The sequence below is a fragment of the Paroedura picta genome, chromosome 4 (genome assembly GCF_049243985.1).
Source record: "Paroedura picta isolate Pp20150507F chromosome 4, Ppicta_v3.0, whole genome shotgun sequence".
NCBI lineage: Eukaryota > Metazoa > Chordata > Lepidosauria > Squamata > Gekkonidae > Paroedura > Paroedura picta.
In genome coordinates this window covers 137,698,884-137,720,587 of record NC_135372.1, presented here as the reverse complement: position 1 = coordinate 137,720,587, position 21,704 = coordinate 137,698,884, and the positions used below count along the sequence as shown (strand labels likewise).

The following is a 21,704-nucleotide window of genomic DNA, read 5'->3' as shown; positions in this document are numbered from 1 at the left end:
ATTTAAAGCACCCAAAATCAAAATGGAAATTGAATTCAGTGTAGACGGCTAGGATTTCTTTGGACTAGGAGCGGGTAAAAAGCCCCGTGCAGACTACACCCAAAACTCCAGCAAGCAGGGGGATCTCGAGAATTTTCTCAGGAGAATGCTTGCTCATTAAACAAACGGCATACCAGGTTCAGCACTAGATCAATCTATTCAGTGAACTGATTGGAAGCTTGTCAGGGGTTCCATACGGACAGGAGATCTGCTGGTCTTTCTTTAAAAAATGAAGTTGTCCAAAGTCAGTTGCATGTGTTTTTAGGACACTCGGTTCATACAGGAAAATTGGGCGGTCCATCATGCCTGTCCTCTGCACCAGGGGAACTGTGTGCCCCTTACAATGAGGCCCAGAAATCCCTGTTGTGCTTGAGGCAGAGGTTCCATGCCAGATGTTTAGACACTCTTCAGTAGTAACAGGCCAATGGGGAAAGGATTCCTGAAAACTTTCCACTGCCAGGGTATTGGGAGGGGGGCCGAAAAGCACTAAACTTACAGGTCTGCTGTTGTACTAAGACACCGTGCGGATCTCGGAGGCCATGAACTAATACTGTTCGCTCTTCGTGATGTTGTGTGCATTTTTGCAGAAGGCGGTTTATCTCCCAGCGCTGCTCTCTAGAGTTTTTAGAAGACATAGTGGAATGTGCCAGTGTCCGAAGGTACTTGTTCAAAAGCAACGTCCACCTGCTCTTGTTGCATGCGTCGCGAGCCCTTACTTCCCCCTGCATCCTCCTCCGAACTGAATACCCAAGGCCCTGCATGCGAGCGCATTCCAGTTGTACAATCCGCGTTATTTTGTCACTTATCCTTCCAAGTGAGGATTGCGTAACTGCAGCGTTTCCTTTTTTTATCCTCCCCTCGTTGTAGAACCAAGCACGTATCTGGTTCGCCAAGACACAAAGGCTTGAAGAAGGTCCATTTCATCAAGAACATGAGGCAGTACGACACAAAGAACAGCAGGTAATCTTCTCGTTAACAGAAGGGGCCCCCCAGGGATTACGGCAAACGTTCCCACACTTAGGATGTGCCGAGTGTTCAGAAGCAGAGATTTGTCCTGCCGAATATTCAGAAGCACAGTTTTATTCGCACTGAAAGTCTCTTTTGAGGGAACAGAACTCTTGCTTGCCAAGGTATTGTTTTGTTTGTTTTGTGGGGTCTTTTTGTCCCCTACATCAGTGGTCCCCAACCTTTTTATCATCGGGGACCACTCAACGCCGGGGACCACTCAACGCCTTTTACTGAGGCCCGGTGGGGGGGGGGGGATAGTTTACTCCTCTACTCTCAACCACTGCCCTAACGCTCTCTGGTCGCTATGGCCATGTTTAAACATCCCTTCAAAATAAGATACAGACACGCCACAACAATGAAGTGTGTTGTAAAGGGCTGGGGGGATGAAGTAAAGGGCCGGGGGGGGGGGAGAAGGCGTACTTCGGGGCCCACCTCCAATTAGTCGAAGGACCACATGTGGTCCGCAGCCCAAAGGTTGGGGATCGCTACCCTACATGATTCTAGCCAATCAGGAATTATACAATATGTTGATGTCAAGCCTGGCAACCAATCAGATTTGACTTCGTAGAGCAGCGGTTCTCAACCCGGGGGTCACGACCCCTAGGAGGGTCAATCGACCCTTTTCCCAGGGGTTGCCTCCGCCCCTGCCTTCCCAATGGCGCAAGGGTGGCGCGCAGCCACTTTGGCAACCACAGAAGCCCGAGGCAGCCAGTGGCGCGGAGGGGAGGGGCGCCAGTGGCACTCCAGCCAGCGCCTGCACACAGGCAGAGAGCTTTGAGCCTGTGTGCAGGGACTGGTGCCCCCTCCGTGATGATGGCCACCTCGGGCTTCCAAGCTCATCAGAGCGGCCGCACGCAACCCTACGACCCCCTTTGGATCTCCGAGGCAGTTGTAGCCTCTGTGACCCAAAGGGGGTCGCTCCCTCTTTAAGTATTTGAAAGGTTGTCACTTGGAGGAGGGCAGGATGCCGTTTCTGCTGGCTGCAGAGGAGAGGACACACAGTAATGGGTTTAAACTACAAGTACAACGATATAGGCTAGATATCAGGAAAACAATTTTCACAGTCAGAGTAGTTCAGCAGAGGAATAGGCTGCCTAAGGAGGTGGTGAGCTCCCCCTCACTGGCAGTCTTCAAGCCAAGGTTGGATACACACTTTTCTTGGATGCTTTAGGATGCTTTGGGCTGATCCTGCGTTGAGCAGGGGGTTGGACTAGATGGCCTCTATGGCCCCTTCCAACTCTATGGTTCTGTGATTCTGTACGTCGAGAACCACTGGCGTAGATGATGTTGCTGAGCGTGAACAAAACTGTCTAATGCCACTAATCTGATTGGAGTGGGAGAGGAGTAACATCTGCCATAACTGAGGTTCCTTTTCTTCCACTCCATACAAAATGTTCGAGCATCGCTGTGTTCCAGTATATTAAAATGAATTAACTCCCACCCAATTGGGAAACCCTTCCAGGGCTGTCAAGAAACCCCAGGGTTTCACAAAACCCTGGTTGGGAATCCCTGGTCTGATCTGAAGGACAGTGGTTCTGACAAAAAGGTTCTACTTAGAACTTCCTGCCCAGGATCTTTAACTGGAGGTTGCAAAATATTGGATTCTCGGAATTCGGCTTGCAAAACATGGGCTCCATGGCTGAAATGTTCGTCTTTCTCTGTTAGGGCAATGTAGCAGAGATGGTTAATGGACAAGTATGCTCCTGTTTGCCGCGAAAACAAAGAAACCATTCCATTGCTGAGCTACCTAATTTCCAACAAGTGTTTAATAAAAACTTGTTCCAACAAGTGTTTAATAAAAACTTGAATTAAACGGGCAGTTAGGAAGGTTGCAGATAGAGACAAAATACTACTGACGTTTCATACGTGTTGTTTGCCTCCTTGTAGGATCGTATTAATTTGTGCCAAGCGAACTCTGTGTGTGGCTTTTTCTATCCTGCCGTATGGGGAGAGCTTACGGATCAGGTGAGCAGTTGCTGTTTTCTTGAGGCCGATAGCCTTTTGTAGCTGTTCCCATTTGCAAATGTTGCATGTCACTTCTAAGTGGAGAATTCTGGAGGTTATTCTTACGAGCTGAGCTGAGTTGTATACATCTGCATGAAGCATCAGTTGAATATGCGCAATATCCAAAGCTTGTGTACAGCAAGCATGCTTGGGGTATAAGTCTGCTTGCTTCATAAAAAAAAATAAATATCCACAATTTTCTCTTCCTGATTAATGCCTTGGAAAGTTTGGAATAATAAGAGCTGCTTTTTTTTATACCCTGCTTTTCACTACCCGAAAGAATCCCAAATCAGCTTACAAGCACTTTTCCTTTCCTCTCCCTCCAACAGAAATCCTGTGAGGTAGGTGGGGCTGAGAAAGCTCTGAGAGAACAGCCCTATGAGAACTGTGACTAGCCCACACTCATGTGTCGGAGTGGGGAATCAAACCAGGCTCGCCAGATCACAGACTACCTCCCTTTAACCACTACACCAAGCTGGTTCTACACACCCCCTGGGCAGGGTGCCAAAACCTTGGGATACTTTTGAAATTTCTTTTGATATGAAAACCAAACAGTAATATCAGTAATATCAGGGCTCTCTCAGCCTCACCTCCCTCACAGGGTGTCTGTTGAGGGGAGAGGAAAGGGAAGGCGATTGTAAGCTGCTTTGAGACTCCTTTGGGTAGAGAAAAGCAGCATATAAGAACCAGCTCTTCTTCTTCTTCTTCTTCTTCTTCTTCTTCTTCAGTAATCTCAGGGCTCTCTCAGCCTCTCCTTCCTCACAGGGTGTCTGTTGTGGGGAGAGGGAAGGGAAGGGAAGGCGAATGTAAGCCACTTGGAGTCTCACTTGGAGTAATGTAAGCCACTTGGAGTCTCTTCGGGTAGAGAAAAGCGGCACATAAGAACCGACTCTTCTTCTTCTTCAATCGTACAACAGGTCCTATTGGCATGGGGTGAGGGAGTGGTTACCATCTACATGCCACTGAACCTCTGTTATGCTCCCCCCTTCTCTTAAACCAAGAAGTCTCCCGCTGCTTGTGTTCCTCAGAGGCAGCCCAGCCACACCGTCTCCTCCCAAACTCCTGCAGAAGAAAGCATGTTGTCTGGAGGTTGGGCCTCCAGCTTTGTTTAAATGGCCCGTGGTCCTAAACACCGCCTCCCCCTTCTCACTCCCCCTCAGAAATAATAATAAGTCGCAGCTGGAAGCCTGTTCCTTTGTTCAGAACACTAACAAATGTTCATTTGTCTGAGGATCCTACTGCGTTGGCTGTTGAAACATTTGACAAAAGGGGTGGGTCTGCCTGGATATTTCCTTGCTGGAAATAGGCAGCTTTGCTCTTGTCTGGAAAGGAAGAAGTTCCCCAGCCACACAGAAAGAGAGGAGAACCGCTCCTAAACTGTTGGAAAGTCACCCGATCTGAGCTGCTGAGCTCTTGACAGTTCTTTGACTTTCTTATGCTCTTGTGCGGAACTCTTTGGTGCAGAAGGATCTTCCTTTCCTTGGCTCGCACTGTTCAAGCCCCTGTGGCCTAGTGAACAAGAACTGAAGAAGAAGAGTTGGTTTTTATACGCTGTTCTCCACTATCCAAAAAAGTCTCAAAGCGGCTTACAATTGCTTATTGTAATCTTCCTCTCCGCACAACAAGACACCCTATGAGGGAAGTGGGGCGGACAGAGCCCTAATATTATTGAAGAAGAAGGTTGGTTCTTATATGCCGCTTTTCTCTGCCTGAAGGAATCTCAAAGCGGCTTACATTCGCCTTCCCTTTCCTCTCCCCACAACTGACACCCTGTGAGGGGGTTGAGCCTGAGAAAGCCCTGATATTACTGAAGAAGAAGGAGGAAGAAGGAGGAAGAAAGAAGAAGAAGAACTGGTTCTTATATGCCGCTTTTCTCTACCCGAAGGAGTCTCAAAACGGCTTACATTCACCTTCCCTTTCCTCTCCCAAAAACAGACACCCTGTGAGGGAGGTGATGCTGAGAGAGCCCTGATATTACTGAAGAAGAGTTGGCTTTTATACCCAGTTTTCCACTACCCAAAAGAGTCTCAAAGCAGCTTCCAATCGCCTTCCCTTCCTCTCCGCACAACAAGACACCCTGTGAGGGAGGGGAGGCTGAGAGAGCCCTGATATTACTGAAGAAGAAGAAGAGTTGGTTCTTAGATGCCGCTTTTCTCTACCCGAAGGAGGCTCAAAGCGGCTTACAGTCGCCTTCCCTTCCTCTCCGCACAACAAGACACCCTGTGGGGAAGGTGCGGCTGAGAGAGCCCTGAAAGAGACTGCTCTGTGAGCACAGAATTATCAGGGTTCTTACCAGTTCAAGGCCACCCAACTGGTTGCATGTGGAGTGGGGAAGGAAACCTGGTTTGCCTGATTAGAAGCTACCACTGTACTACGCTTCTCAGTGAAGCAAGCCTCACTTGTTCTTTTACACGAAAAATGGACGATTCCAAATTAGTGACAAAAGAAAAACAGAATCTATCCAGTGGCTTAATAAAGCTTGAAAAGATAAAGAGTCTCTTATATTATTTATTCAGGCTTCGACTCTGCCAGAACGGTCTCTAGATTTGTTTTCCGTTTTCAATCTTTCATCAGTGGCAGTGAGTCCGTCCTTGTTAATGTTTTTAGGCAAACGCTCCTGTATCATGGAGAGTCAAGGCCTCTCTCTCTCGGGTTCTGTGTTATCATTAAGTCCTATTCACCAAACTTCTCACAGCCTTGACTCTCCATGATACAGGAGCGTTTGCCTAAAAACATTAACAAGGACGGACTCACTGCCACTGATGAAAGATTGAAAACGGAAAACAAATCTAGAGACCGTTCTGGCAGAGTCGAAGCCTGAATAAATAATATAAGAGACTCTTTATCTTTTCAAGCTTTATTAAGCCACTGGATAGATTCTGTTTTTCTTTTGTCACTTGTTCTTTTGGCAGTGGCAGGCATGAACTGGGGTTGGTTTCCAGAATTGGGGTTGTCAGCAGACCAGCATAGGGATGCCGGAGAACATCTCTGTGGGATAATGCATCTGAATTCCATGGAATTCCATGTGTCCGATGTCATCTAGCACTGCTACTTGTCCACCACACCTCTTGCATGCAGCTAGAAGAAGATTGGGGCCAGGATATTCCCCTGAGTGTCAACAATGATTAAAATGGCACTCTGGTTACAATTGTGGTTAATAAGAGCTGACCGTGGTATTCAGTGGCAGAATGGACTCTACTGTTGCAAGCTGCAGATTTGGGGGTGGAGCCTGAGGAGGGCAGGGCTTGGGCAGGGGCGGGGCTTCAACGCGCTATAATGCCATAGAGACCCACCCTCCAAAGCAGCCATTTTCTCCAGGGGAACTGGTCTCTGCTACCTAGAGATGCGCTGTAATACCAGATTTCCAGCCACTCACTCACGGCTGGCTGCCCTAACACATCGTCTTTAGAAGGAAACATGTTTGAGTGGTCGGTCAAGCTTCCCCACCCAACACAGGGAAGAAGGAAGTGGGTATGTTCATGATGGAAACCCACATACAGATGTGTGCTCTATAAATAAGCTATGGGAAACATCTCTCAAGCTCCCTGGGAAAGTTGTTAGGTCACTGTGGAAGAGCATAGCTCTGCTAAAAACTATTTGTTTAAAGGGAGGGGGGTCTTAAAGCAGAGAGAGCTGTTGGTTGGAGCCAATCTGACCCAAGACTTCTGCTGGAAATCCCAACTGAGTTCTATAAATATGTATTCCCATCAAGCTGCAGGTCAACATTTGTGGGGAGTACTTCTCTAATCGGTCTTGTTATGAATTGAAAGCACAGCCAGCTTTTTCTTGAGAAGCAGAACGTTTTCGATGTCTCGGGCGTTTCAGAGCTGAAAGCTTTAATTCAGGGTCATGAGCCCAGAATGTTAAGGTCACTAATCCACGGTTGACAAAGAAATAGATTTGTGTATACTTGTCCAACTCACACTGGGCCTGGAAACCCCATTTGGACTAGAAACTCCTAGGAAATCTTTTCCCCTTTTTTTGAGGAATGGAGGTCTGTTTAGCCTAGAGAGGAGACGACTGAGAGGGAATCTGATAACCATCTTCCAAGTATTTAAAAGGGTGCCACATCGAGGATGGAGCAGAGTTGTTCTCTCTTGCCCCAGAGGGACAGACCAGAACGAATGGGATGAAATTAATTCAAAAGAAATTCCCTCTAAACATCAGGAAGCAGTTCCTCACAGAGTGGTTTCTCAGTGGAACAGGCTTCCTCGGGAGGAGGTGGGTTCTCCATCTTTGGAGATTTTTAAACAGAGGCTGGAGAGCCATCTGACGGAGAGGCTGATTCTGTGAAGGGTCAAGCGGGAGGCAGGTGACAGTGGATGAGCGATTGAGATGTGAGTGTCCTGCATAGTGCAGGGGGTTGGACTAGATGACCCAGGAGGTCCCTTCCAACTCTATGATTCTATGATTCTGGAGACAGCATGATGTAGTGCAGGGGTAGTCAAACTGCGGCCCTCCAGATGTCCATGGACTACAATTCCCAGGAGCCCCTGCCAGCGAATGCTGGCAGGGGCTCCTGGGAATTGTAGTCCATGGACATCTGGAGGGCCGCAGTTTGACTACCCCTGGTGTAGTGCTTAAGAGCAGGAGGACTCTAAACTGGAAAAACGGGTTTGATTCCCCACTCCTCCTCCTGCCGGGTGACCTTGGGCTAGTCATGGTTTCTCTCAGCCTCACCTATCTCACAAGGTGCCTGGAGTGGGGAGAGGAAGGCTCCTTGCGGTAGAGAAAAATGGGGCATAAAAACCCACTCTACTTCTCTTCTTCTTCCTCTTCCACAAGTAGTTTGTTGGGTGACCTTGGCCAGGTCACAGAACTCTCTCAGCCTCACCTGCCTCTCAAGATGCCTGTTGTGGGCAGAGGAAGGGAAGATAGCTGTAAGCTGCTTTAAGACTCTTTGGGGTAGAGAACAGCAGGGCATAAAAACCCACTCTTTTTCTTGTAGATCTTGTTTCTAGGCATAGGGGATTCATTGCAAATCAGACTCCCATAGCTGGATCAGATGTATTTTCCTGTTAAAATTTAATCTTTCTACTTGCGCCAAGCGGCAGTTTATAAGCTGGTTCCCATAATGTGCTCAGGAGATATAACCAGTCATGGGAACTCCTGAAAGGAATTGTGCTTTTTGTGCATGTGTGCGTGTGTGCGCGCGCGCACATGCGCTGTCGCGTCTGCAAATAAAGTGTGAACCATCCTGTAGACAAATGTTTTTTTAAAAAAGGAAGATACGTCTGTGCCAGTTCTAGAGCTCTTTCTTTCTTGAGTTTTGTCAAATAAATCTTTAGAGGAGCAAGGAAGCTGTGGGAATTGCCCTTTTAATCTTTCAGTAACTATGCACGTTGGGGAGGGGGGGGGTTGTTTATTTGTGTGCGTCCTTGTTCTAACGCTAGGGACGAAGAAGCTGCTTTAATTTCAGTCTTATAAACTTTGTGCCTCGCAGTGAGCTGAAAATAGAGGGCCAAAAGCAGAGGCATCCTTCCGGCGGAGTTTCTGTGTCTACGGAGATGGTGCTGGGCATGGAAGGCGTCGAGGTGGGAGCAGATGGCAAGGTGAGGAGCCCCGCGCGCGAGGGGTGAGGAGTCCATCACTGAACTGCACTTCTCTGCTTCTGGAGACCTGTGTGCAGCAGGTCTCACCTGTGTGCAGGTGTGCGGTTCTGGAGGCCTCCCTTCAAGAGGGATGCAGATTAAATGGGGGAGGGTGCAGAGGAGAGCGACGAGGATGATCCCAGCCCTAGGAGGAAAGGCTGGGGGACTTGGGAGTGTTCAGCCTGGAGAAGAGGAGGTTGGGAGACACATGATTGTTCTCTTTAAGTAATCGAAAGGTTGTCACTTGGAGGAGGGCAGGGAAAGGTTCCTGTTGGCAGCAGAGGAGAGGACTACATGTAGAATGAGACTGGCTAGATATCGGGGGCGGGGGGGGGGGGGTGGGTCACAGAGTAGTTCAGAAGTGGTGAGCTCCCCCTCACTGTCAGTCTTTAAGCAGCGGCTGGACTGATACCTCCCATGGATGCTTGAGGATGATCCTGCGTTGAGCAGGGGGTTGGACTAGATGACCTGCATGTCCCCTTCCAACTCCAGGATTCTATGAAATCAAGTTATTTGAATGGCGACTTTTATGGGCTTTATAAAGTTTGTTTTTATTGTGCTTTACATAAGGCTTGATTTGTATAGTAGGCCGCCACAAGGGGGGAAAAGTGGCTAACAGATGTTCACCGTTGATAGGATGTGTCGTTTTAAGCTGGCCCATGACTCCTGATCGATCTTGCTGAGTTCATGAGTCACTGCTCACAGATACCCGTGGCCATTTCTCACAAAGACGAACTGCGCAGTGACTCACTAGAGCTCCTCCCCTGTTGTCATTTGACCTGCAGGACCGCCCCTCTCAGCCCAGCCATCTTGGGCCGGCGTACATCAAATTAAACCACGTAGAATTGCTCCTGTGTCCTTACTAACAGCCTCTCCTGCATTTTTTAAAAGTGCATATCAGAGTATAGATCAGGGGTAGTCAAACTGCGGCCCTCCAGATGTCCATGGACTACAATTCCCAGAAGCCCCTGCCAGCGAATGTTGGCAGGGGCTTCTGGGAATTGTAGTTCATGGACATCTGGAAGGCCGCAGTTTGACTACCCCTGGTATAGATGTTACAAGGGAGAGTGTTGGCGGGGAGGGGTTCTTAAATGTTACAGGCCGCCCGGCTTCAACCAAATGCCTGGAGGAAGAGCTCTGTCTTGCAGTAAGCGCTGACAGGGCCTGTGTCTCTTCCGGGAGCTCATTCTACCAGGTAGGAGCCAGGACCGAAAAGGCCCTGGTCCTCTCATGGGCCGGGGACCCCAGCTTGTTGGAACTGACTGGGGGGACGTATTCAGAGAGGCGGGCCCTCGGATGAAAGAGGGGGATGGCATGAGAAGAGAGGGAAGCTTTGCTTCCCCGTTGTTTTCTTGGTAGGAGAAATCACCAGAAGCTGCTTTTACCACTGCTGGGTGCAGGGGGAGTATTTAGCACCTTTATGTTTTTTTCATTGGCATCAGAAGCAGTTCCCAAAAGGCTTCCCCCCCCCCCCCCGTTAGAAAGCTGCCCAGGCTGGAAAGAGTTAAAATCCTTCTTTTGCATGCACTCTTAAGCAATCTACCATCACTCTCAATAAAGGAACCGTCCTGGTGGCTAAATGTCAGGATCAGATTTTTTTATGGGCGAACAAAAAGAGAAAAAACAGGGGGGAAAATAACATCCCGAAGCATGAATTCTTCTACAATTGCAAGATCTCACGGTCAGCTGTAGAAACTTGGCAACCAATTCAGTTACTAGCGGGGTTTTGTTTGCCAGTAAGAAAACATTAGGGCTAGCTAAGTCTGAAGAAAGACAAACATGTTTGTTTTAAACAAGGAAGGAATCTTAACTTGAAGCGGACCCTGAAACCGTTCCTTTTTCGGCGTTTTCTGCAAGCCTGTTCTTACCTACTTTTTAAAAAAATCAAGAAGGTTCTCCTGATTTTCTTGCAAGAGTGAGGCTGTTTTTCTCTCATATTCCCAAATGATGAGAAGGGCCAAGGAAACATTTCATAGGGTTGGTTTCCTTGTAAGGAGAGACTCCAAGGAGCTTTTGTTGGTCTCTGTCTGAGTCCCAGGGCAGAATGCAGGCAATGTAATGCAGTGCTGGTCTGCCACAATCCGTGGCCTTGGAGTTCTCGAAAACTCTTTCTTGCCCACCAGGTATTCATCTTCTTCTATTTGGCTACATTGGATCAAAACTTGTTTGGTCTATGGCCCTTGAGATTGTATGTGCAGTAGTGCACAGATTCTGTTTTTTTTCTATTTTAATCTTCTTTGTGTGCACTAAATAATAAATATTATTAATAAATAAATAAATATTACTTTTAAATAGGAGAATCTGCTTCACGAGGAAGTGACTGGTAGCTGGCTGATTCCGCACATGCTGGTTAATGCCCTTAAGAAGCAGGTTTTCCTGTTTTGCACAGCCAAATCCAGCTGCAAAAGCACATTGAAAGGGCATGAACCAACGTGTGGGGAAAGAGCAAAGTCAAAACAGTAGAACTGTTCATTTTTCCGAATATTCCTTTGCAATCTTGGAAAGTTATCAGCTGTCCATAGAGATACAAGAAAATTGGAAGAAGTGTTTTCTATGCCCCACTTTTCACTACCGGAAGGAGTCTCAAAGCAGCGTACAGTCCCCTTCCTCTCCCCACAACAGACACCCTGTGAGGGAGGTGAGGCTGAGAGAGCCCTTTCTGAACTGCTCTGCAAGGACAGCTCTAATGAGACGGTGACTAGTCCAACGTCACCCAGTTGGCCGACTGTGGGGAAGGAGTAGGGAATCATACCCAGCTCTCCAGATTAGAAGCCGCTGCTCTTAACCACTGCACCAAGCCTGCTCCATCGTATCTTGTGTTCGGATCCAACCCCACACGATTTCTGTTCTCCAGAAGAGAGGCCGATGCTTTTTGCTGGTCCCCACCCACACGGGAGACCCTCCCCCTTCCCCCCAAAATTCCTCTAAATGTCCATATACCCTTTGGAATAAAATTTCAGAGGATACAATGGGCTGATGGGGGGAGGCCAGCAGGAAAATTCCAGCCCGAATGGCTGGATACCAGCCACTGCTAACTGTTTCCATCGGTTACTTTGAAAATGGAAAGTGAAGCGTCAAAAAAATCCTGTGCAAATCAATTGCACGGTGCTTCTGTCCAGCATTAATGGCACTAACACACACTCTCTCTCTGTCTCTGTCTGTCTCTTTCTCTCTGCAGGTTGTGTCCTATGCAAGGTTCTTGTATCCAACCAATGCTCTAGTTGGCCGTAAAGTCGAGGTCCATAGTGCCATTCCCTTGTGTCGTGCTGGTGTTCCGCGGAGCGCCGGGGGCTCAAGACACAAAGCTGCAACCGCCAAAGCTTTATCCTCGGCAGCAGATATTGGTAAGCCCCCCCCCCCCCCGCCCTGGTCTTGACATTGTTGCCCCCCCCCTGCCCTGGTCTTGACATTGTCTACCTTTTGGGGTGTGAGATTTCAGGAAGGGTTGGCTTCAGGGGGGATCTTTGTTACCCGCCACGAGCCACTTGCGAGAGTGGCGGGCTAAAAATCAAATAATAAAATAAATTTAATTAATTAATTAGCAAAGGAAACACAGTCATTTGAAAATTTCCATGTGTAAAATCAGGGTTGCCAATTCTGAACCCAGATTTCTTTTTTAGTGCAGTAACTGAGCAGTTTCCATGCTTCTTTTGGAGGGGGGGGGTCAAATCTCCCTTTATAATTAGTGCTAATGTTACTGTTATCCTGACCTCATTAGATATTAGAAACTCAGTAAGGTCGCCCCTGGACATTACTTGGCTGGGAGACCTCCAGGGAGATCCAGGCCCTCTACCCAGAGCCAGACCCTGGCAAACCATCTCTTGATGTCTTTTGCTTTGCAAATTTGCTTTGCAATGTCACCACACTGGCTGTTTTTCTAATTTTCTAATTATTAAATGCCGCACAGCCCTATGGTGGAGGATTGCAGAAGAAAAAGGTTTTGTACCCCATTTTCTTTATTCTAAGGACTCTCAAGGCTGACCATCGCCTTTCCCTTCCTCACTCCACAACAGGCACCTTGGGAGGTAGGAGGGGGCTAAGAGACTTCAGTGAGAGGCCCAGTTGGCTACCTTTCAGGACAGACTATGTCCTTGTAAGTCAGGACAGAGAAGTAGAAGATTTAGAACACGTCCTTCTGAGTTGCCCTTTTTATGGTCAGGCCCGGCCAAGTTGATCCTCCCTTGGGTGGTGCTAAAGCTGGGGCCAGGAGCTGCGAACAACACAAACATGATTTAACAAACTACCGCCAGATGAATCACCAGGAATTACTAAATCAGTAGCCGGTTTCTGTCTTGGAACTAGCTGGGTGCACCTTGTGAACTGTGCATGTATTTATTATATCCTAAGACCTGTTAAATTGGGCAAGATCACAGTCTTTAGACTTTTTCCAGGTCTACTTAGGTTGCAGTTTTAACTCGTGTTCTTCAATTTCCACCGTTAAACCATTAATCATTTCTTAAGCAATTCATTTTGCTTGCGTATTATGTGGTAAGTTATACCAGATAACTGTCATCTCCTACGTCTCCTGTATCACTTTATTATTATTATTATTATTATTATTATTATTATTATTATTATTATTATTATTATTGAATTTATTGCCCGCCACTCCCCGAAAGTTCGCGGCGGTTTACAACCCCTGTTAAAAAGCCAGTAAAAACTTCAGAGTACTACGAAGAACCATAAACCATAAGACACGGTGGCAAACACGACCCCGTACTAATAAAACCCTAACCATCTAAGAAGGAGGGGGGAGGAAGAGGGTGCTGATCGAATTCGCTGCCTAATCCTTTGGCGTGAACAGGTCTATTTTGCATTTTATTTCTCTGGCTCTGGTGTAATTCCATAATCTACCCAACCATCAAACGAGGAAGTTGTTCTTTTTAACAGGAAGGTGGGAATCTCAGAAGGCAGAACTCTGCACCAGATGCCAACTTTCATAGCTCCGTAGGAGAGCCACTGGCATGTAGCTCATATCCGAATTCTCTCTGCCGCTACCGGTTTAATCATGCTTCCCTCTGGCCTGAAGAGGAGGCAGATCTGCCCTTTACGATGCTTAGATTCAGCAGCTGAGCACGAAAACGTTGAGACAAGTCTAAATATAGAAGAGAACTTTTCTTTGGGGCTTCCGAACCGTGACTGAGCACAATACGCACACGTTAGGCGTTCTCTGGGAAGTAAAGGCACACAGTGAAATGCAGGAACCAAACACCTTTTTAAAAAAGGAATTTGGGCAAAGCATCAACTGCTTTAAGGCCAAAGCACTGAGAAATTTAGCGGCAGTGCTTCATGGTTATTTTTTTTGCAGCCAATGCCGGTTTCCTCTGCTTTCCCAAGCCCAAATCTCTGAACGCCCCAGTCTGGATTTCAAGATAGAACACCAGCTTCCTTTGCAATCTTGCGACGTTAAAGCGTGCAAAAATGCCAGCAAAACCTCTTGGTTTTGCAATGCAAACCGTGCAGCTGTGGTCTTGCTTTAAGCCCTATTGAACCAACAATCCAGAGGAGAGCGACGAAGATGATCTGGGGCCAAGGGACCAAACCCTATGAAGATAGGTTGAGGGACTTGGGAATGTTCAGCCTGGAGAAAAGGAGGTTGAGAGGGGACATGACAGCCCTCTTTAAGTATTTGAAAGGTTGTCACTTGGAGGAGGGCAGGATGCTGTTTCTGTTGGCTGCAGAGGAGAGGACACGCAGTAATGGGTTTAAACTTCAAGTACAACGATATAGGCTAGATATCGGGGAAAAAATTTTCACAGTCAGAGTAGTTCAGCACTGGAATAGGCTGCCTAAGGAGGTGGTGAGCTCCCCCTCACTGGCAGTCTTCAAGCAAAGGTTGGATACACACTTTTCTTGGATGCTTTAGGATGCTTAGGGCTGATCCTGCATTGAGCAGGGGGTTGGACTAGATGGCCTCTGTGGCCCCTTCCAACTCTATGATTCTATGATTCTATCCAGCCACGCTGGGAGCGAACTGCACAGTGCTCTGTGCATCGGTGCCTGTAAAAAATGGAAGGCGTGTGACACCTGATCCCACAGAGTCCCAGATGAAACCAGGCTGGTTTTCAGAGCTGTGATTAACAGCAGCCCTTGGGTAACCAGCATTACAACTCTCTTTGCAAACAGCTTGAAGGGAGGGGGCCGAATACGTTGATGCTCCCCCAACCATGGTCCAGTTGGGAGACTGTAAGTTAAATTTTCAAAAGGGGGGGGGGGGAGGCAGCTGCAGGACTGGAGGAATATGGGCAAGTGTGGAGGTGTCTATTTAAGCTTATTTACAAGGTGACAAATGTATGCTGTATTAGAGGAATGCACGTGTTTGGGAAGGAGAAATGCTCAAAACATTCCACCTGGAAATCTTCTTCCATTTCTGCCAGCTCCTTCCTAAAGCACGGTCCCAGGTCTTTTTCCAAATGCAGTAAAACGCATCCAAACTTTCACAATCTCTTCGTTACGCCACGAATGGGATGGGGTGGGGTGGGGGGGAGTAGTAACCAGCCCTGGATTACTGTTTCCTGACAAGCAATGTTTCTGGGGCTGACTTCCACCAGTGTGCATTTTAACAGAGCAGCAGACATGTCGGACTGGAAGATCTCTGCCCCAAGGAGCTAACAGTCTAAATTCCAACGGCAAGAATTCCGTCAGAGAGCGTGGAGGAAGGGATGGGATGGGCAGGACCTGTGAGGAAGATAACCAGTTCTTTCAGGGCTGGTGCGTCCCAACCTAAGTCAGCTTTCCGTTCTTGTTCAAAAGTCTTTGCTTTCCTCTTGTTTGCAAACGGCTGCTAGAATTTAGAAGGGTTTTGTGTTCCTTTTTGCCCCTCAAGTGTTATCATGCTGCTGAAGCACTTCCTCTCTCTCTCTCTCTCTCTCTCTCTCTCCTTGCAGGGAATGAGGTGGGGGAATTAGCAGAGTACAACCCCAATCTCCTCGATGACCCTCAGTGGCCGTGTGGGAAGCACAAACGCGTCCTCATCTTTGCCTCCTACATGGTAAGAGGCTGACAGTGCACATCCTTTGCACACGGTGCTTTGGGGTTGATTGTTTATTATTATTATTTAATTTGTTACCCGCCACTCCCGAGAGGCTTGTGGTGGGTTACGGAAAGTCCAGCCATCCCGCTGCAACTTATTAAGGGGACCCCATAGGGCAGGGGTGGCCAAACCGTGACTCTCCAGCTGTCCATGGACTACAGCTACCATGAGCCCCTGCCAGGAGCTTGTCTCCCACCCGAGAGCCCACCAGGGTCAACTCTGCTTAGCTTCCATGATCTGATGAGATCATGCTAGCTGTGTACAGTAGCATAAGGTGACCAGATTTTAACATTGGTAAAGCAGGACACCATTGACCCGGGGGGGTTCCTGATTAAAAATTTGGTCTATATGGAGCAACAAAAAGTTTCATAGAATGCATAGAACACAAAAAGAGTATTGCAATATATATATTTTTAATTGCAACATAAGTACAATTTGCCAGGTGCCCCCAGATGTCCCTCCAAAAGTGGGACAATCTGGTCACCTTACAATAGCAGAAATCTATGAGTGCTGGCGTCATGATTTTTTTTCTGATTATGTAGGATCAGGAATTAGATGTTTTCAATTCCGCATGGGCCATAAATTCCCTGGGGAAAACCACTTTCTTGGTATAGTGTCAATCAGCTCGGTGGAGTGGTTAAGAGCAATAGCCTCTAATCTGGTGAGCTGGGTTTGATTCCCCGCTCTTCCACATGCAGTCAACTGGGTGACCTTGAGCCAGTCGCAGTTCTGTTAGAGCTTTTCTCACGGAACAGTTCTGTCAGGGCTCTCCCAGCTGCACTTACTTCACAGGATAAAAAAAGCAACTCTTCTCCTCTCTGTCCTGCCTGGGACCCACATTTGAAATAAAGGGATATCAAAGCTAAGGAATTCACACGGACAAAAAGTCGAGCAGTGAGGAGACAGAATTGATTAAAACTGCTCCTTTCTCTGCAAGTGAAGCTCTGAAACAGAACAGCAGACCCTGCTAGTGCTTGTAATCTGCCTCTCTAAGAAGGAGTTTCAGTTTGATTTCCACACACTGAAGTAGTCAGCGGAATCTCTTGCAAAGTCATATCATTTATTAATGTATGTACTAGGAGCCAAGCCCGTTGCATTCAGGAATCCAATGGGTGCTAGATTGGGGTGGTGGTGGAAGAACTCTGCTGATGGCCTCCCCCTCCGCACAGGACCTGGAAAGCCTGCAGCCAGCTGTTAGGGGCAGCTCTCATGAAGCAGGGATCTGCAGCCTCCGAGCCTCAGGGGGAAGTGGAAGGAGGAGGCGGTGGGTCAGGGGATGGAAGGCGATTGGCTGGCTGCTGGACAGACAGGCAAGCCGGTTGGAGGAGGAGGCCCTCAGGGGCGGGACAACCGCCCTGAGTGGGTGTTAAGCGTTGAGTGGCATTTAAGCCATGAGACACGCTCCTTCTCTAAGGCCTTACCAGAAATATATTATGTGGAACAGATTATTTATTAAGAGATTTATATACCGCCCCTCTTGGGCATTGCCGTCTCAGGGTGGCGAATAACAAATTAATCAAATTAATACAACCATAAATTATACACGGGAGATCTAATCAAATCAATGTCTCTGTTCTTTAAGCTGTTCCCGGTCTTTTCTTCTGTTGCTCTAACCACAAACTGACCCGTTCAACCACGGGCAATCTGAACCAATGTTATTATTCCTCCCCCTTTTTTCCACTTGAGGAAAAGAGTGAGCTGAAGTTAACTGGTTTTAATTATTTAGCACTGATAATTAATTTTTAAATTTCTAAAACCTTAATGTTTCGTTCCTTTATTTAATCCTCTTGGAAGCTGCGCTGAGCCACCAAGGAAGGGCAGAATATAAATGCAAAAGAAAAAAAAAAAGGAAAACTGCCCTCCCTTACAAGGCGGTTGTACTGATAACCGGTTTGTGTGTGTGTGTGTGTGTGTGTATCGCTTTGAATGTTCTGAAGTGGCCCATGACTGCCCTGTAGCATTCATAGCCAGTTTGGTGTAGTGGTTAGGAGTGCGGACCTCTAATCTGGCAAGCCGGGTTCGATTCTGCGCTCCCCCACATGCAACCAGCTGGGTGACCTTGGGCTCACCACGGCACTGATAAAACTGTTCTGACTGAGCAGTTCTGTCAGAGTTCTCTCAGCCTCACCCACCTCACAGGGTATCTGTTGTGGGGAGAGGAATGGGAAGGTGATTGTAAGCCACTTTGAACCTCCTTCAGGTAGGGAAAAGCGGCATATAAAATCCAACTCATCATAATTGTTGAGATTATTGAAGAAATAAGCCAGGTATGCTGGCTACCACCTTCTGTATTCTCCGGGGGCTGCTTGGCTGGACAGCCCTTTGTTCCGGCAGAGCAAGGAAGTTCTCACAAAGTCACATTTCCTTCCTGGGGTCAAGTCCTGTGCCATAGCCTCTTCGTGAAAACTGGTTCCAAGCCCAACAGCTGCTCCTTTACCTTATCGTGGGGTTGAGGCGGCTGGCTTCCCTCCGACGGCGCACCTGCCAGTCACAAAACACCCTTGGGATCCCGGTGGCATTTCTTTGCACGCGTTGCCAAAAAGAGAAGCCCTATGAACTCCAAGTGTCACGCTTCACTCGAAATGCCAAAGATCACAGGATTAAGAGATTACCTTCTGTCCTCGAGGAGATTAAGGCTTTTTCTCATCTGGGATTCCTCAGCGGTGGCCTAGATACGGGCAGATTGGGTGCGAGACCCGGCAAAGAGAAGTCAGCGTCAAGTGATGCACTTCGTATAACACGAAACCAGGCCAGGAATGTCATTTTGCTCTGAAGCTGCCCTTTCTGACAGCCAAGGCCCCATTTTGGAACACGGATGAGAGAAGCAGCCTCTAGGTTCCCCCCACATACACACCCCCTTCAATGTGCATATATAAACCTATGCTGGCACCATGGTTATAATCGCCACAACAGTGATACACAGATCCTGGATGAGACGTAGGCCGCATGATCTGCCAGCTGTAGCCAACATGCTGTCATGGTTAAGAGTGGCAGCATCTAATCTGTTGAGCCGGGTTTGATTCCCCGCTCCTACACATGCAGCCAGCCGGTTGACCTTGGGCCAGTTAGAGTCCTGTTAGAACTGTTCGCACAGAGCAGTTCTGTCAGAGCTCTCACCCCCACTGGCCTCATAGAGGAATGGAAGGGAAGGCAACTGTAAGCCGCTTTGAGATGCATTTGCTCGAGGCCGACCAACTCAAAATATCTGTTCGTTTCCCCCCCCCCTCCCATGACTGAACAATCTGACCTCTCCAGGAACATGTCAGTGGTTTTGTTCTGTTGAAATACTGTCCGGGTTGACATGCTATGTTGTGTTATGATTGTTATCGGACAGATTGTTATAATGTTCTATGTGACTATTTTTACAGCGTTCTATGTAAACCGCCTAGAGCCTTATGGAAGGGCGGGTATAAATAAAAATCCAAAGAAATCATGAAAAGTGGGATTTAAAAACCAAATCTAAGCATGAAACACTTGGTGGAGGCTTACTGTATTGTGTGGCTTTGGGGAGGAGAAATTGCAATTGCTGGGAGAGACAGGCAGCTGCAAATACTTATGTGTTTTGCCTTTCTTTCTTCCTTTCTTTCTTCCTTCCTTCCTTCCTTCCTTCCTTCCTTCCTTCCTTCCTTCCTTCCTTCCTTCCTTTCTTCCTTCCTTCCTTCCTTCCTCCCTCCCTCCCTCCCTCCCTCCCTCCCTCCCTCTTTCTTTCTTTCTTTCTTTCTTTCTTTCTTTCTTTCTTTCTTTCTTTCTTTCTTTCTTTCTTTCTTTCTTTCCTCCTTCCTTCCTTCCTTCCTTCTACCTACTATCTATCTCCTTCCTCCTTCCCTCCCTCCCTCCCTCCCTCCCTCCTTCCTTCCTTCCTTCCTTCCTTCCTTCCTTCCTTTGGTGTTTTGGATGCTGGGGCCCTTTTTTCCTGTTAAAACTGGCATTCTTAAAAGCCTTTTTTAAATGAACTTTTTTTGTTTGTTTCAGACCACAGTCATAGAATACGTGAAACCATCTGACCTTAAAAAGGATATGAATGAAACCTTTAAAGAAAAATTCCCTCACATTAAGCTGACTCTGAGCAAAATCAGAAGGTAAGGAAAGACTGAGGGTTACAGAGGAGAAGAAGAAATGGCGGGCGGGGGGGGGGGGGGAAAGCATCACAGCAATTGTAAATCTATATGGGACAAATCAGTTTCCCTTCTGAAGTTGTCCTAAATAAGAGCTCTGTGGTTACATCCACCCAGCTGGGAGACCTTGGGCTAGTCATAGTTCTCATAGAGCTTTTCAGTTCTGCCAGAGCTCTCTCAGCCCCACCTACGTCACAGGGTGTCTATTGTGGGGAGAGGAAGGGAAGTCAGTTGTAAGCTGCTTTGAGACTCCTTCAGGTAGAGAAAAGCAGAGTATAAATCCAACTCTTCTTCATCCTCATACTGTGACTCTGATCAGCAAGCTATCTTAGAGGAAGGGTGTGGAGGTACCACATTTTAAAAGAAAGAAAAAACTCTTCCTCCTTACCAGGAGAATATGTAATCTGCTTGCAAACAGTCCAATAAACTACCAGCTATGGGTGGCATTTGTGTAGCACTGAGGCCGTTTGACAGAGGATTCATGAGAATCCCAAGTTTTGCATCCTTCCTGAACCATGGGAGCTGGGCTTGACATCGGTGTCCTTTCTCTCCTCCTTCCCATGGGCAGCTTAAAGCGAGAGATGCGGAACCTGAGCATGGAATGCAACCTGGAGCCCGTAACTGTCTCCATGGCTTACGTTTACTTCGAGAAGCTTGTTCTCCAAGGCAAGCTCAACAAACAGAACCGAAAACTGTGTGCTGGTGCTTGCGTGCTCCTTGCAGCCAAGATTAGCAGTGATCTCAGGAAACACGAAGTCAAACACCTTATTGATGTAAGTACAGATGTCATAATTTCCAGAACTCTGAAGACCCTGTTGTTGTTAGTTGCGAAGTCGTGTCTGACCCATCATGACCCCATGGACAATGATCCTCCAGGCCTTTCTGTCCTCTACCATTCCCCGGAGTCCATTTAAGCAGGGAACCTTTTTCCTAAATCTGTGTGTAAGATGCGCATTTTAGTTCTTCTCCCTTGTCTGTTATTTGCTTGGAAACATCTAATGAATTTCCACGTGGAGAGAGAGTACATAACAGATGCAAGTTTGAGGGTGTGGCAACCAAAGTGGTCTCCCCTTAGTTCAGTGGTTCTCAACCTTCCTAATGCCACGACCCTTTAATGCAGTTCCTCCTGTTGTGGTGACCCCCAACCCTAAGATGATGCAAGGGTTCTTTCACAGAAATTATACCAAAACTGACCAATGGAATGAAAATCCATTGTTCATAATGGTATATAAATTGGCTTTTTTCCCGGGGTTTCTCAGCTCAGTTCTGCCTCTTGTCCCACCATGCCGATCTCGCTCTTTTCTGCTGCTCCAAACAGACGAACACTCTATCTCGATCTACCCCACAAGGCTGTTGTGTGGATGGCTCCTCCCCCCCCCCCGGCCAAGCTGCTTGCGCTGCCATGACCCCTGTGAAAGGGTCATTCAACCTCCAAAGGGGTCCCAACCCCCAGACTGAAAATCGCTGCCTTAGGTATCACCATAAAACTGAGAAAAGACCAGAGTGATACACCACCTAATATTTCTGATGTTGAGTTAAAAGTTCCCGTTTTGATGAACAAACCCTGTTGCAAATAAAAACATAATAGAAGCCATGTTGAATTAGGCCAATGGCCCATCCAGTCCAAAACTCTTGTGTCACACAGTGGCCAAAACCCAGGTGCCATCAGGAGGTCCAACAATGGGACCAGAAGTCCTCCCTTTTATCCCCCCCAAGCCCCAAGATGACAGAGCATCGCTGCCCCAGAAATAGTATTCTATCTATATCTTGTGACTAAGAACCATTGATAGATATTAAGAGCACTACTCTCATATGATAGATATGAGAGCCAGCTTGGTGTAGTGGTTAGGAGTGCAGGTTTCTCATCTGGTGAGTCGGATTCCCCACTCCCCCCACATGCAGCCAGCTGGGTGA

General features: G+C 47.5%; 1 protein-coding gene across 6 annotated transcripts in view; it reads left to right on the top strand.

Moving 5' to 3' along the window:
* CABLES2 (Cdk5 and Abl enzyme substrate 2) overlaps positions 1–21,704 on the top strand; it is a 62,960-nt gene that overhangs the window by 34,479 nt on the left and 6,777 nt on the right. For 5 of the 6 annotated variants that reach the window (XR_013230623.1, XR_013230621.1, XR_013230622.1 and 2 more), the window contains exons 2-9: positions 627–698; positions 907–999; positions 2,935–3,012; positions 8,495–8,603; positions 11,821–11,986; positions 15,530–15,633; positions 19,648–19,754; positions 20,359–20,563. Coding sequence is in view for 3 of the 6 variants with exons in the window: in XM_077335791.1 (XP_077191906.1) it covers positions 627–698; positions 907–999; positions 2,935–3,012; positions 8,495–8,603; positions 11,821–11,986; positions 15,530–15,633; positions 19,648–19,754; positions 20,359–20,563 (934 nt within the window). In the remaining 3 variants the exon portion in view is untranslated. The remainder of the gene's footprint in view (positions 1–626; positions 699–906; positions 1,000–2,934; positions 3,013–8,494; positions 8,604–11,820; positions 11,987–15,529; positions 15,634–19,647; positions 19,755–20,358; positions 20,564–21,704) is intronic. The other variant, XM_077335792.1, reaches the window with a different exon arrangement.